Raw genomic sequence first — 16,923 nt, 5'->3', positions numbered from 1 at the left:
AAGACTGCAAAGGTGGTTGGGAGCACTAAGGAAAGGGTGTGAAGGTTGTGACCTACCCCAATGCACCCAGCAATGAGGCGTTTGAATTGGTCCTTCCGGCGCTTGTCAGCCACTTTCTGCAGAGAGGGGTTCAAAAGCTTGCAATCAAACTGGTCCAGTGAGTCCTTCTGAATTTCAGGGATCTGCTCCATCACAGCTCTTATCTCCAGGTACCTGGGACGCTGAGAAGTAGGGGTAAACCCACTCAATGGCACAGTTTTGGGCCCCGTCACCTTCCCTATCCCTTGCCACACCCACTTCTCAGGGGCAGCACTAGCAACTTGGCAGCTGCCTACGTTTAGGATTAAGGCCCAAGTGACCAGGAGCAGGCAGGCTGTGAGGGATGAAGCCGCAGCCATCCTGCCCCCAGGCTTTCTCCACTCACCAGCGCCTCATATATCTGGAAGGCCAGGTGGACCAGGGAAGCCATGCAGCCGTCGTGCTGCCCATGCGTCTGTAAGCCCTTCAGCACACTGGTGAACAGCCACGTAACAGCATCTGCGAGCAGTGTCCCTGACAGCACCTGGGGAGACAGCTGTGCTCAGGGCCAAAGCGGGACTCTGAAGGCCTCAGCACCCTAGCTCTTCCAACTGATTCAGTCAATCCTCATGACCCAAATGTTTCATGAGGGGAGGGGAGAAAGGGTGAGTAACCATACTTGTTTGAGGAGAGGCCAGCAGAGCTGTGTGGTCGTCCTCTGGCAGGACAGAGTATCCTTCCAGGCCAGGGAATTGAAGGCTGTAATTAACAGCGCTGTACAAACATCCTAACAGAAAAGGATGGAGAATTACAATGGGAAAATAAGTACAATGTTCTCTGAATTCTTATGCATCAGGAGCTAGAGTTTTAATAGGTAAGCAGGAAAACGATAAAAGCAGCTACTGGAGAGATGGGAGTTTGTTTCCTCTATGTCTATCAGGCCATCCAAAAAAGAAAAACTAACCAATACAGAAGAGAAAACCTATGTGCAGGAAAGAGAGCTCAGGCCTGGGGGAGGCTGAACACCAGGGACTGGTGGCAATGTGCCTGGGTGTTTTTCTGAGCCTTTGCCCATGCCAGCATGGGAACACAGTGGCCTTGTGCCTTCCCCACTGTTTTCTTTAACTCATATAAAGGCGTATTACCAAAAAACCCTCCTGATGGCATCAGAAAATGAGAAAAGTGGAAGCAAGCTCCCTGGCTGGGCAAGGAAAAAGTCTCGCCTGCCCCTCCACCCACCTCATGCTTCATTAGACATTTTCCCAGGTCTGTAAGCTCTGCCATGGCCGAGGGGGTTACCTCTGTGGCCATCATCTCTTCATCTGTAAGTAGAGACCAAAATGTTAAGCTCCATCCTTTCAGAACAGAGACCGTCCTTTCTGACAGAAGCCCACAGAGTAAAGGAGAGGTGAGTATCCTGGGCTGACTGGTGGTTAAAGGTACTAGGACAGCCCCCCAGCCTCATAAGAGGGCGTAGAAGCCTCTGCCCATGGCAGATCTAGAGATGCATCTAGCCATGCGTTTGTAGAACAAGGAATTTTTCTGGACAGTTACCTAAAAAGCTGCAAATGCTGAGGATCTTTTGTCGTTAAACAAATATTTGAGGACCCACTATAGCAGTTACTGGGGATATAAGAGGAATACGACCAAGTCCCTTCCCTGTTAGGAGTTAAATTCTAGTGAGGGAGAGAAGTAATTGATAACACAAATAAAACATGTCAGGTAGTGATCAGCGCTGGAAGACAGAGCAGAGGAAGAATCTAGAGGCCGGCGTTGCTATTTTTGATAAGCTGGTCATGGAAGACCTCTCAGAAGTGACATCTGAGCAGAGACCTGAATAAAAAGCAAGGGGATGGGCCAGGTATATAGTTGGGAGAACAATCATTCTAGGTAGAGGAATCACCAAGCGCAGAGGCTCTGAGGAGGGACTGTGCTGGGGAATACAGCAAGGGGGCCAGCATGGACGAAAGCTAGATGTACAAAGTCTCCTCCACACCAGACTGCTAGGGACACAGTTTCTATGGGAACTGACCTGGTTACAGAAGTAACAATATTTAGGAGCTTAACGGCTGACCTCCAAGGGCCGCAACAGGCTCACTTACCATCTCCATCTGCAGGGGGAGCAGTACCATGGTCAGCACCTTTCTTTGAAACACAGCACACAGCTAAAGCAAGAAAGCAGGGTTACTAGGCTTATTACCACCAGACAACAGCCGTCTCAGGCCAATGGATCCCAAACTGTCTCTGGGCAGGTGAGGAGTGGGGGAAGGTGGGATACCGTCCAGGCACAAAGTCAGCTTCACCAACAGAAATAGAGGCATTTGACCAGACTGTGTTCTGGTCCCTCGTCAAGTTCAGTCAACTGGCGGGAAATTACAGAATTATCTGAGAGTAAATGACCAGGAGAGGATGCCTGATATGTATACTTGGTCTACTTTGGATCTCAAACAAATGAACTGACCAAAAAATAAAAACGAAATATAACCACCTTCATGTCTAAGAATTAAAGAATTTCCCTATTTTGACAAAGCTAGAAGTGATTCCTACCATTAATCCAACTTCCTCCTGCTATTTTAAACCATTTCCTCATAATCTGCCCTTAGTATGAACAACTACAATGCAGTTCACAACTCATAAAGTGTCCTTAAATTGACTTAAGAATTACATGGTTTCTATCCAGTTAATTATTTCTTATCAGTCTGTCAGTGTTGCTGCAAACATGTTAGGTGAGTGACCAGCTTTTTTTCCAGAAAAAGGCTTGTCTTCTACCCCTGGTTCCCACGCCACTTACTGATCAGGTCCATGACTTCTCGGGTTAACATCCTCACCAGTTGTTCCTCCAGCATCTCTTGAGACTCTGGGTTTTCATCTGTTGTCTCATCTTCTCCACTGCAGAAAACCAGGGGCCAAGTTCCATGGGAATGCAAAAGGAGCAGTGACCCTAGCTAGACCTTCTGTGCCCACTTCCTTCTCCTGACTTCCTCTGGTATACATTCCACTCAAAAGTTAGGAATGGGTAGCAGTGATCCACTGAGGGGCATTATTACTTGTGACTATATCCAGTTGGCTTGAGGGGAATGGATCAAAATCCTAAGAATGTCTCAGCATTCACCTAAGGCAGCTGAAGGTACCCCCTATGAAGGCTTGAGCTGAGTCTGCCTAATGGTCACAGAAAAGCGATCTACCATCTAGGCTGAGGATGACTATAACCCACTACTGTTCTAGCCCTGGGATGGCAGAGTCCTTCCTCCATGTCTACCTTCTCCCACCCCAAGCCTGGCTGCCAGCTCATCCATCATAGAGAAGAGAAAGTCCCTTACCACAGCAGGCTCCTCTGGTTGATGACTTGCCACTTTTGGGAAAGCCTCTGGGAAAACAAAAAAAGAAGTGCGTGCTACACTAGGGAGAAAAGATAATATCTAAGGGCCACTTCATGGTTAGAATTACCTGAACATGAGTCCAGGTAACAATGACAGGGCCTTGGGAGACCCCACAAGGTTAAAAAACCAGATACGGTTCCTGTAACCTCTCCCACACCCACGACAAGGGCAGCATATCAAACACTTCTTTGCTTGGAAAGGATCAATGACATTTCAGAACTCCTGAGTCTCTCTGGACACACCTATTCTCTGCCCAGCTGGTCCCCCTGCTTAATTCCAGAGTCAGGGAAACAGACCCAGGAAGAGCACTCCCCTGATCACCTCTCCTCAGTTAACAGGAGGATAGGAGTAGAATCTGAGTCTGCAGGTGCTTTGCAGGCAATGGAACCAGTTTAGTTCTTCAGGGGGGCTGCTCTACCCTGGGCAGCAAGGGTGGAGCGGCTGTGCAGCCATCCTGGCAGGGCTAGGAGACGATGCTTTCAGGAGCTCTTGACTTGTGAGACTCATGAGAGGCCACCCACTCTAAGAGGCCTCTTTGCCACCCTTTCCTGGCCAATCTCTTACCATGTGAAGGTAGGTGAAAAGAGGTCCAAGGATGGGAGACACCAGAGCTTCGTAGTGCTCCGGGGGACAGAAGAGCACCAGAGGCTTCACAAAGACCCATGCCGCGGTAGGTTAAGAAGCTTTAGCACACGAGCGCACACCCGTCGTTCTAAGGCACCACTCCCCTGCCAGGCTGGAATTGTAATAAACTCTCCTTACAATATAACTTGCAGGGAAGAACCATACTCCCCCAAACAAAAACAAAGAGTCTGAATGAGAATGCAGTATGAGAGTGCTTCTTCAAAGAGAAGCACCTGACAAAGTACAGAAAAGGGATAAAAGCTGCATTTTTCATCTTTCCAAGAAATGGGATGGTAAGAATTTCCCCTAAGGAGAAAGAGCTTTCAACACCCCCTGGACTGCTTTCAGGTTTTTCCTTTTATTTACTTCAATCTTCTTGTCCTTCTAATGTGGCTACTATATACTGTCAAAAATGTTTCCATCTATTTCATATAGCTCAGCTCTGCCTCCTCTGGTGCTTCTGAACTGTTCCTGTCTTCAATCTTCTGGCCCTTTGGGTTATCTAGGGAGGTTTTTTTTTTTCTTTTTTCTTTTTTTTTTTGTGCTGTACGCGGGCCTCTCACTGTTGTGGCCTCTACCGTTGAGGAGCACAGGCTCCGGACGCGCAGGCTCAGTGGCCATGGCTCACGGGCCCAGCCGCTCCGCGGCATGTGGGATCTTCCCGGACCGGGGCACGAACCCATGTCCCCTGCATCGGCAGGCGGACTCTCAACCACTGTGCCACCAGGGAAGCCCATCTAGGGAGTTTTGAAAGGATATGAAGCATGGGTCTGAGTCGGTAGTCAGGAATATTGTTCAAGTTGACGAAGGCAGAGCTGAGGAGCTGGGTGGCCAGGTGCTCCACGGTGTAGAAGTCCTGCTGCATGGAAGGGCCTGCCTTCCCTAGGATATGGAAACTGTAAGGGAAAATCATGAATAACATCAAATCCATTATCTGTTATCGCCAGCCCTGACTGCCTTGGGAATTTCTAGTCTGCAAGAAGACTTCTCAGCTAGAAAAGCAATTAATTGTATTTTCTTTTTAAGAGAACTTTAGCTTAATCAGTACACTTCGAAGATGTGGACTTAATCTTCTATCAGAAGGGAAAATAACAGCCACCCCCCCCCCCGCCCCAACGTTTAAGGAAACATCTTGAAACCAGATTCAGCATCTTTTAAAAGACAGATGTCAGTACCCAAGATCAACAGTAGCCTTTCATTACTTTGTAAGTAATATGGATTTACAATGGAGAATCTTTTGTTAGTTGGCTGACTAGAGCACTGTGTTAGCGAGATCAGTGCCCTGGGGAAGTTGGTGTGCAGAAGGGCCAGTTACACGCCCCACGCCACAACCAGGACCCCAAGACAAAATATGGCCAGCTATCTCCCAGTGTCCATGAAGAGTGGGCTATGAGAGTGAGGGGTCTGAGAAAATGCATCCCCATCACTGTAACTTCTACTTGGGCCTCATCACTTTATGCACTGGAAACAGACAAGTTGGGCATTAAAATATCAAGTCATGGCCAGGACTTAAAGGCACATGTGACAGTTAAAATAGAAATTGCAGGAAACCAGCCTGTTCATTTTGATTTGACACTAGAATCATTAGTTTCCTGTCAAATTCTTTCCTCACATTACCTGTACACTAGAATTCTAGATCAGATGTCCAACCCAAGGCCATCCTATACAATGCATGTCTAGGAGGAGAATATGAAAAGGCAGCATTGGCTCCTTACCAGTTTTCATAGAGGGTGCAGAAGAAACGCTGCATTCTTTCTAAGACCGTTTTGTAGACAGGAGAGTCATTCAGTTCCAAGAGAGGCTGAGGTAATCCTACAGACAAAGATGGATCAGGAACCTGCTGCTCCTCTGCTGAGGGTCTCAACCTGCCAACACCCTCCCGTAGGCAGAGGTGGTTTGGGGGGCGGGGTGCTATAAATGCAAAGCAGCTGACCAAGTCTTCTACCAGCTGGAAGTGCTAACAGCTTCCCTAAAGTGACTGCTACACTGTATTTGCAGGGAAAGGTGAAAGCTATTTAAGTGTCCAGGTTTGAGTACTCTAACTTTTGCCTGGGTTTCTCCAGGTGGAACTTGTACCAAAACACACAATGATAGCCCAAAATGATCTCTCCATAAAGTACTGGGAATGTCCCCCCCTTCCTTTTAAAGTCACAGAACCTCTTTTTTCAAGCAAAATTTTATGCAAAAGCCCGAGGTGTATAGCAGGTAAAAATGAAACCCACTTATCTCAGGATAACAATTGCCTTAAAAGATCTATACTTCTAATCAGAGGCAATTTTGTTTCCAATCTTGCTCCTGGTTGGAAGCTGCCAGGGGGAACTGTTTGTCCATTCTAGTATGTTTTGGTTGGTCATACATTTCTACAGCAGCAGTTCCTGGCTTAATATGAATAACTGAAGGGGGGGCAGGAGGGTAACAGGTGGTGAAGCAACACCTAATTTTTATATTAATAACAAGACATTTTTTGGACGTTTCATTTTTACTGGTGTCTCCAAAAGGGAGCTTAAGTGTAGTGGTGCCAAAGGAAATGGCCCAGGACCATTTAGGCCAAGAGAGATAGCCATGGGCCCTGGAAAGACAAGCTAACAGTCTTCTTTTCATTAAGTCATAGCTGAGGCATGCTCACTAGACTGCTTAATCATGGCCAGGCCCAGGCAGAGGTGATAGCCGGGGCAAAAACACACTGTCGGGGTTGTGATGGTAAGCCAGCCTGAAGCTCCAGAGATAGGCACAAGGTTTAGACATCTCTGGTGTCTCTAGCTCTAACTTCTTTTTTTTTTTTTTTAAATAAATTTATTTACTTATTTATTTTTTATTTTTGGCTGCGCTAGGTCTTCGTTGCTGCGCGCGGGCTTTCTCTAGTTGCAGTGAGCGGGTGCTGCTCTCTGTGGTGCGCGGGCTTCTCGTTGCTGTGGCTTCTCTTGTTGTAGAGCACAGGCTCTAGGTGTGCGGGCTTCAGCTGTTGTGGCACGCAGCCTCAGTAGTTGTGCTGTGCAGGCTCAGTAGTTGTGGTGCACAGGCTTCGTTGCTCTGCGGCATGTGGGATCTTCCCAGACCAGGGCTCGAACCTGTGTCCCCTGCATTGGCAGGCGGATTCTTAACCGCTGCACCACCAGGGAAGTCCTCTAGCTCTAACTTCTAACCAACTGCCTTGCCCTCTGTGTTCCAGCCACACAAGTCACCTTCCTATTCCCTGGACATATCGAGCTCTTTGCTGCATGCCTCGGGATCTTGCACCTGCCATTCTGTCTGCCTAGAAGGCTCAGCATCTCCTTTTGCCCCCAGCCTGGCTGGCCCCTGTTCATCCTTCAAGTTTCCACTGGGAGGCAGTCTTGTGACTCCACTCCAAGACTGGGTCAGGTCTCCCAATAAACACTCCCACAGTCACTTGCCTTCACAGCACGTATCACAATTATGATCGTGAAGTTATTTGCTAATGGGAGAAATGAGTTAAAGCAACATTCTGATCAAGGTAAAAATTGGGAAACTTGGCCCAGAAACTATTCCTTAAAAAAGTGATAACATACATAATATTTTACTGATTAAACCTATTTAACCTTAATTGTTTGAATACTTCCCCCCCCATACACAAAAGGCAGGAAAGTACACTAATATCCTTCAGGTCAAAAAGCATGGTTTATTTATAATCTAAAGGCTCTAACACATACTACCAGCTGGCAGCTAAAGTGAAGGAGGGGTTAACATGGGGTGTGTGTGCTTCTGAAGACCTTCTCTGCATGATAAGATAATGAAGTAAACAAACTTGCTCCTAGAGAACCTGTAGGAGCTCCATACATGCATTTCTGAACAAACAGGTGGTCAAGGTGGTGCCAGGTGAGGAGAAGGTGACACAAGGCACACTGAAGCTGCATTAGAGATAAGGTATAGAAATATAAAGGCATACAAAGGTATAGAAAACTTCAAGAAAAAAAAAAGGTTACATTTCTTACCTAAAATAGCAGATTTTTCCACTTCAAGCATATCTAGAACCCTCGTAAAAGGTTCTGCCATTTTGGCTAGCATTTCTGGTGCATATAAAGTATTGTGAGTTCTGAAAAAAATAGGAATGCTATGTGAACTTTTCTTAGTCTGCTGGAGAAGGAAAGAGTGGGTTTCCATCTTGTAATTCAGTGATACTACATTTCCACACAGATACCTCTCTGTCAACACTACTCTTGGCAGGGGAATTTAAACGTTCCCCTGGAGAAGGGGATAGGCTTGATGCTATTAAGTTTATTTGTACAGTATACAACACCTAACAGCAATCAACCACAAGAACTGAATTCTGAGAGAGCCGGACAACATCACAGTCTAAAGCTGGAAAGCAAAATTCTTTCAAACCTGAGACAATGCCAAGGCACTCCCAGTTTTCTGACTGCCCGTGATAGAGGATGAAATGTCAGAGGCATCATGGTTCACAGGCAGGAACACAGAGCAGGTAGTAACATGCCCCCATTTTTAGGATGTTTTGTCTCTGAATCAAGAGCATGGACCCAACAATGCTCTGGCAGCTGTTTAGTCTCCTAGAGGCACATCTGCAACTCCCAGCACGAGCATCTCTTCCCCACCAAAATGACTTACCTTTGTTAGACTACAGACCTGATCTACCTGCCTTCCACAGCAATGGCACCACGGAACAATCTATAGCCAGAGGGCATAACTACCTATTTCTCTTTTCAAAGTTAACTATAAAACATTTCAAATGTATAGAAAATTACAGAACGTGGACCAGCAAGATTAAATATTTAAGATGAACAATGAAAAGATCATTTTAGACCATGCTTATTTTTTAAAAACCCTCAATAATGTTTTTGAAGTCTAACCATGTGCATTCATTAGTACCCACGTTTAAGCTGCCTTTTTATGCCTGGCTTATTCCACTTAGCATAGTCAGGGTTCACCCATGTTGTAGTATGTTGCAGAAATGCCTTCCTTTTTAAGGCTGAATGATATTCCACTGTTTGTATAGACCACATTTTGCGTATCCATTCATCCACTGATGGGCACTGGTTGCTTCCATGTTTTAGCTACTGTGAGTAATGCTGCCATGAACATAGGTGTATAAACACCTCTTTAGGACCCACTTCCAATTCTCTTGAGCACATGCCTCAAGCTGGACTTGCTGCTTAACACGGTAATTCTGCTTTTAATTTTTAAATTGATTTTCATGCTTTTGGCCGTGCTGCACGGCGTGCAGGATCTTAGCTCCTCAACCAGGGATAGAATCCGGGCCCCCTGCAGTGGAAGCACGGAGTCCTAACCACTGGACCACCAGGGAATTCCCACTATTTTTAATTTTTTGAGGAACCGCCAAACTGTTTTCCAGAGTGGCTGTACCATTTTACATTCCTACCAACAGTGTACAAGAGTTCCAATTTCTCCACACCCTTGCTAACACCTATTACTTTCTTTTTTCAACATTATTATTTTTTTAATGTATAATATCTTTTTTTTAGCATCTTTATTGGAGTATAACTGCTTTACAATATTGTGTTAGTTTCTGTTGTATAACAAAGTGAATCAGTTATACATATACATACATCCCCATAACTCCTCCCTCTTGCGTCTCCCTCCCACCCTCCCTATCCCACCCCTCTAGGTGGACACAAAGCACCGAGCTGATCTCCCTGTGCTATGTGGCTGCTTCCCACTAGCTATCTATTTTACATTTGGTAGTGTATATATGTCCATACCACTCTCTCACTTAATCCCAGCTTCCCCTTCCCCTTCCCCATGTCCTCAAGTCCATTCTCTACCTCTGTGTCTTTATTCCTGTCCTGCCCCTAGGTTCATCAGAACCACTTTTTTTGTTTGTTTTAGATTCCATATATATGTTAGCATATGGTATTTGTTTTTCTCTTTCTGACTTACTTCACTCTGTATGACAGACTCTAGGTCCATTCACCTCACTACAAGTAACTCCATTTCATTTTATGGCTGAGTAATATTCCATTGTATATTCGTGCCACATCTTCTTTATCCATTCATCTGTCGATGGACACTTAGGTTGCTTCCGTGTCTTGGCTATTGTAAACAGAGCTGCAATGAACATTGTGGTACATGACTCTTTTTGAATTATGGTTTTCTCAAGGTATATATGTCCAGTAGTGGGATTGCTGGCTCATACGGTAGTTCTATTTTTAGGTTTTTAAGGAACCTCCGTACTGTTCTCCATTGTGGCTGTATCAATTTACATTCCCACCAGCAGTGCAAGAGGGTTCCCTTTTCTCCACACCCCCTCCAGCATTTATTGTTTGTAGATTTTTTGATGATGGCCATTCTGACTGGTGTGAGGTGATATCTCATTGTAGTTTTGATTTGCATTTCTCTAATGATTAGTGATGTTGAGCATCCTTTCATGTGTTTGTTGGCAATGTGTATATCTTCTTTGGAGAAATGTCTACTTAGGTCTTCTGCCCATTTTTGGATTGGGTTGTCTGTTTTTTTGATATTGAGCTGCATGAGTTGCTTGTATGTTTTGCAGATTAATCCTTTGTCAGTTGCTTCATTTACAAATATTTTCTCCCATTCTGAGGGTTGTCTTTTCGTCTTGATTATGGTTTCCTTTGCTGTGCAAAAGCTTTGAAGTTTCATTAGGTCCCATTTGTTTATTTTTGTTTTTATTTCCATTTCCCTAGGAGTTGGGTCAGAAAGGATCTTGCTGTGATTTATGTCATAGAGTGTTCTGCCTATGTTTTCCTCTAAGAGTTTGATAGTTTCTAGCCTTACATTTAGGTCTTTAATCCATTTTGAACCTATCTTTGTGTATGGTGTCATGGAGTGATCTAATCTTATGCTTTTAAATGTACCTGTCCAGTTTTCCCAGCACCACTTATTGAAGAGGCTGTCTTTTCTCCATTGTATATTCTTGCCTCCTTTATCAAAGATAAGGTGACCATATGTGTGTGGGTTTATCTCTGGGCTTTCTATCCTGTTCCATTGATCTAATTTCTGTTTTGTGTCAGTACCATACTATCTTGATTACTGTAGCTTTGTAGTATAGTTTGAAGGCAGGGAGCCTGATTCCTCCAGCTCCGTTTTTCTTTCTCAAGATTGCTTTGGCTATTCGGGGTCTTTTGTGTTTCCATACAAATGGTGAAATTTTTTATTCTAGTTCTGTGAAAAATGCCATTGGTAGTTTGATAGGGATTGCACTGAATCTGTAGATTGCTTTGGATAGTAGAGTCATTTTCACAATGTTGATTCTTCCAATCCAAGAACATGGTATATCTCTCCATCTGTCTGTATCATCTTTAATTTCTTTCATCAGTGTCTTATAGTTTTCTGCATACAGGTCTTTTGTCTCCTTAGGTAGGTTTATTCCTAGGTATTTTATTCTTTTTGTTGCAATGGTAAATGGGAGTGTTTCCTTAATTTCTCCTTCAGATTTTTCATCATTAGTGTATAGGAATGCAAGAGATTTCTGTGCATTACTTTTATACCCTGCTACTTCACCCAATCCATTGATTAGCTCTAGTAGTTTTCTGGTAGCATCTTTGGGATTCTCTACATATAGTATCATGTCAAATGCAAACAGTGACAGTTTTACTTCTTCTTTTCCGATTTGGATTCCTTTAATTTCTTTTTCTTCTCTGATTGCTGGGGCTCAGCAAAGTCTATTTTGAAACTAACACAATATTGTAACTATTTTGAAACTAACACAATATTGTAAATAGACCACAAAGTCTATTTTGTCTGATATGAGAATTGCTACTCCAGCTTTCTTTTGATTTCAATTTGCATGGAGTATCTTTTTCCATCCCCTCACTTTCAGTCTGTATGTGTCCCTAGGTCTGAAGTGGGTCTCTCGTAGACAGCATATATACAGGTCTTGTTTTTGTATCCATTCAGCCAGTCTATGTCTTTTGGTTGGAGCATTTAATCCATTTACATTTAAGGCAGTTATCGATACGTGTGTTCCTATTACCATTTTCTTAATTGTTTTGGGTTTGTTATTGATGGTGTCTTCCTTTTCTTGTGTTTCTTGCCTAGAGAAGTTCCTTTAGCATTTGTTGTAAAGCTGGTTTGGTGGTGCTGAATTCTCTTAGCTTTTGCTTGTCTGTAAAGATTTTAATTTCTCCGTCGAATCTCAATGAGATCCTTGCTGGGTAGAGTAATGTTGGTTGTAGGTTTTTCTCTTTAATCACTTTAAATATGTCCTGCCACTCCCTTCTGGCTTGCAGAGTTTCTGCTGAAAGATCAGCTGTTAACCTTATGGGGATTCCCTTGTATGTTACTTGTTGCTTTTCCCTTGCTGCTTTTAATATTTTTTCTTTGTATTTAATTTTTGATAGTTTGATTAATATGTATCTTGGTGAGTTTCTCCTTGGATTTATCCTGTATGGGACACTCTGTGCTTCCTGGACTTGGCTGACTATATCCTTTCCCGTATTAGGGAAGTTTTCAACTACAACTTCCTCAAATATTTTCTCAGTCCCTTTTTTTTCCCTCTTCTTCTTCTGGGACCCCTATAATTCAAATGTTGGTGCGTTTAATGTTGTCCCAGAGGTCTCTGAGACTGCCCTCAATTCTTTTCGTTCTTTTTTCTTTATTCTGCTCTGCGGTAGTTACTTCCACTATTTTATCTTCCAGGTCACTTATCCGTTCTTCTGCCTCAGTTATTCTGCTGTTGATTCCTTCTAGAGAATTTTATATTTCACTTACTGTGTTGTTCATCACTGTTTGTTTGCTCTTTAGTTCTTCGAGGTCCTTGTTAAACGTTTCTTGTATTTTCTCCATTCTATTTCCAAGATTTTGGATCATCTTTACTTATTACTCTGAATTCTTTTTCAGGTAGACTGCCTATTTCCTCTTCATTTGTTTGGACTGGTGCGTTTTTACCTTGCTCCTTCATCTGCTGTGTGTTTCTCTGTCTTCTCATTTTGCTTAACTTACTGTGTTTGGGGTCTCCTTTTTGCAGGCTGCAGGTTCGTAGTTCCCGTTGTTTTTGGTGTCTGCCCCCAGTGGCTAAGGTTGGTTCAGTGGGTTGTGTAGGGTTCCTGGTGGAGGGGACTGGTGTCTATTTTCTGGTGGATGAGGCTGGATCTTGTCTTTCTGGTGGGCAGGACCACATTTGGTGGTGTATCTTGGGGTGCTGTGAACTTATTATGATTTTAGGTAGCCTCTCTGCTAATGGGTGGGGTGGTGTTCCTGTCTTGCTAGTTGTTTGGCATAAGGTGTCCAGCACTGTAGCTTGCTGGTCATTGAGTGGAGCTGGGTCTTCGCGTTTAGACGGAGATCTCTGAGAGAGCTTTTGCCATTTAATATTACGTGGGGCCGGGAGGTCTCTGGTGGACCAATGTCCTGAACTCAGCTCTCCCACCTCAGAGACTCAGGCCTGACACCTGGCCAGAGCACCAAGACCCTGTTACCCACATGGTCAGGTACGTGGGGAGTTTCTTGCCTTTGGGGAAGTCTGAGGTCTTCTGCTAGCGTTCAGTAGGTGTTCTGTAGGAGCTGTTCCTCATGTCGATGTATATTTTATATATTTGTGGGGAGGAAGGCGATCTCCACGTCTTACTCCTCCGCCATCTTGAAGCTATCTCAACATTTTTTATTGTAACCATCCTATTGGGTATGAAGTGGTATCTCATTATGGTTTTGATTTGCATTTCCCTAATGACTATAGATGTTGAGCATCTTTTCATGGCCTTGTTGGCCATTTGTATATCTATTCAAGCCTTTTGCCTATTTTGATCAGATTATCTTTTTCTATGTGTCTATCCTTCTCAGTACCAAACTATTTTGATTTCTGTAGCTTTGCAGTAAGTTTTGAAAAGGAGAAGTTTGAGTCTCCCAACTTTCTTTTTCAAGACTGTTTAGGGGCCCCTTGCAATTCCATATGAATCTGAGGATAAGCTTTGTGCAAAAAAAAACTGTTGGAAATTGTTTTTTTTTAATGTATGTATGTATGTATGTATGTATGTGCCGTGCTGCACAGCATGAGGGACCTTAGTTCCCTGACCATGGATTGAACCTGTGCCCCCTGCAGTGGAAACGCCTGGAGTCCTAACCACTGGACCACTAGGGAATTCCCACTGTTGGAAATTTTAACAGGGGCTGCATTCAATCTGTAGATTGCTTTGAGTAATATTTCCATCTTAACGAACGTAAGTCTTTCAATTCATGAATACAGGACACCTTTTCATTTAGGTCATCTTTAATTCCAGAATGTTTTTTAGTTTTCAGTGTATAAGTCTTTCATATCCTTGGTTAAATTTATTCCTGGGTACTTTAGTCTTTTGAATGCTATTGTATATGGAATTATTTTCTTAATTTCCTTTTGGGATCATTCATTGCTGGTGTATAAGAACACAACTGATTTTTGTATGATGATCTTGTATCCTATAACTTTGTTGAATTTATTTATTAGCAGGAGTAGTTTTTGAACTCCCTTCTAGTCCTAGTTTGCTGGGTGTTTTTATCATGAGAGGGTGCTGGATTCTGTCAAATGCTTTTTCTGTGTCAATTAAGATGATCAAGTGGGTTGTTTTCCTTTGTTCTATTAATATGGTGTGCTATGCTGACTTATTTTTGTATGTTGAACCACTCTTATATCCTTGAGATAAATCCCACTTGGTCATAGTGTATAATCCTTATAACATGCTGTTGGATTCAATTTGCTTGTATTCTGTGAGGCTATCCACAACTCTACCTTAGCCCTTACCTCCTGCTGTGTGGAGCTCAAGGGTTGGTAAGTGGTGCCACTTACTTTTAAAAACTGCAATTTGCCAACTTTTTAGTTTCTGAATTAAGTTTTTCTTGGTTGTTTGGGAAGATGTCTAATACTATGAAATGATCTCTGATAAAATCAGTCCTTTTTTTTAAAAAAATAGAGCTTTTTTCCTATTTATTGATTTATTTATTTACTGGCTGTGTTGGGTCTTCGTTGCTGCACGCAGGATTTGTCTAGTTGCTGCGAGCGGGGCTACTCTTCACTGCGGTGAGTGGGCTTCTCATTGCAGTGGCCTCTCTTGTTGTGCAGCACGGGCTCTAGGCACGCAGGCTTCAGTAGTTGTGGCTCGCGGGCTCTAGAGCTCAGGCTCAGTAGTTGTGGTGCACGGGCTTAGTTGCTCCGCGGCATGTGGGATCTTCCCGGACCAGGGATCGAACCCGTGTCCTCTGCATTGGCAGGCAGATTCTTATCCACTGCATCATCAGGGAAACCCCACATCAGTTCTTCTTGAAAAGAAATTCATAGTCTTAAATTTGATGAGGAACAGATGAGATGTTTTTAATTTTTATTCTTTAATTAAGTGTGACTGTGATCCCAAGATATAATTTAAAAAGTATAACACATCATATGTCAAATGTCCCTGATGGTACAACAAAATCTTGTATTCTGTATAGTCTCCTCTCCTCCTCCTCCCCTTCGCCAAGGAGGTGGCACCATGGTGGCTGCACCTGTAACTCACAAGTAATGGAAGGAGGACTCAGTACATACTGCTCTCGTATCTATGGCTCCAGGGAGTCCTACAAGCCCTAGTAACATTCAGGTTCCTGAAATATCACCTTTCCTGACACACTTGCAAGTTAGAGCACTATGATTCCACATTAAGAGGAACTAGTTATTGCTTTGGCAAAGAAAAAGACAATCAAGTGATAAAAGTTTTAAGTTCTGCAGTCTGTACCTATCTGAAATATTCTTAGTATCACCAACTAAGAGTGTAATTGCCATACACACAGGTATATATTATTCAGCCATAACAGAGGAGAAAATCTTGCTATTTGTGACAATGTGATGGACCTTGAGGGCATTATGCTAAGTGAAACACATCAGACACTGAAAGACAAATACAGTATGATCTTACTTGTACGTTGAATCAAAAAAACCAAACTCATAGAAACAGAACAGTTTGATGGTTGCCCGAGGAGGGAGATGGGGGGTGGGGGAAATGGGCAAAGGTGGTCAAAGGTACAGACTTCAGTTAAAAAGGTAAGTTAAGTTCTGGAGATGTAAAATATACAGCACACTGACAATAGTTAATACTGTATTGTGTATTTGAAAGTTGCTAAGAGAGATCTTAAAAGTTCTCATCACAAGAAAAAATATGTGTAACTATGTGAGCTGATGGGTGTTAACTAAACCTACTGTGGTAATCATTTCACAATATATACATATATCAAACCAAAAAAAAAAGTATAATCGCTATGCTAAACAAGACTTCCCACATACAAAGATTTCAATAAAACATATAGAAGATATCTGGAAACAATGTAACAAACTTTAAGTTAACAGAAAAGGTGTTATTCTAAACAGATAGTGAATGATAATAATGAACCTTCTGAGAACCAGAGAATTCTGCTCCCCACATCTATCTTCCACCCAACCCACTAAGAACACACCGTGCAATAGAAACAGAATGTAAGCCACATAAGCCATTTAAAATTTTTTAACCAGCCAAACTTAAAAAGTGAAAAGAAACAGGTTAAATTAATTATCTTTTTATTTAACCCAACACATCAAAAAATCATTTCAATATGTTAGCAATATAAAAATTAGAGATATTTTTACATTTTTTGTACTAAGTTTTCAAAATATAGTGTGTGTTTTACACCTACAGTTTATCTCAATTCAGACTAGCCATATTTCAAGCGCTCAGTAGCCAGCCACATGTGGCTAGTGGCTACCATACTAGGCAGCGCAGCTCTAACACCTTCGATTATCAGACTTTGTTTGACAACGGGTTAAAACAGGAGTTTTATAACAAGGAGTTAATACACAAACTGGTAGGAATGTAAACTAGTACACCACTTTAGAAAACTATTTGATTCTATCTATGAAAACTGAAAATATGCATACCTTATAAACAGGAATTCTACTCCTACATGTAGGATTCTGCTCCTACCCAACAGAAATTATGCATACACCAAAAAACATTTGGAAGAATGTTAACAGCAG

General features: G+C 42.9%; 1 protein-coding gene across 1 annotated transcript in view; it reads right to left on the bottom strand.

The window, feature by feature from the left end:
- The window catches only part of XPO5 (exportin 5), a 51,568-nt gene that overhangs the window by 5,429 nt on the left and 29,216 nt on the right, over positions 1-16,923 (bottom strand). The window contains exons 21-31 of the mRNA XM_089918690.1: positions 7,973-8,073; positions 5,738-5,834; positions 4,747-4,918; positions 3,963-4,046; positions 3,339-3,385; positions 2,810-2,907; positions 2,121-2,183; positions 1,258-1,340; positions 698-805; positions 425-562; positions 57-221 (exon numbers count right to left, since the gene is read on the bottom strand). Coding sequence (XP_089774816.1) covers positions 57-221; positions 425-562; positions 698-805; positions 1,258-1,340; positions 2,121-2,183; positions 2,810-2,907; positions 3,339-3,385; positions 3,963-4,046; positions 4,747-4,918; positions 5,738-5,834; positions 7,973-8,073 — 1,156 coding nt within the window. The remainder of the gene's footprint in view (positions 1-56; positions 222-424; positions 563-697; positions 806-1,257; positions 1,341-2,120; positions 2,184-2,809; positions 2,908-3,338; positions 3,386-3,962; positions 4,047-4,746; positions 4,919-5,737; positions 5,835-7,972; positions 8,074-16,923) is intronic.

This window comes from Delphinapterus leucas, chromosome 10 (genome assembly GCF_059928025.1).
Source record: "Delphinapterus leucas isolate spDelLeu-1000000601 "Yukka" chromosome 10, BTC_Dleu_Yukka2, whole genome shotgun sequence".
Taxonomy (NCBI): domain Eukaryota; kingdom Metazoa; phylum Chordata; class Mammalia; order Artiodactyla; family Monodontidae; genus Delphinapterus; species Delphinapterus leucas.
This window is presented reverse-complemented; position numbering and strand designations above follow the sequence as displayed.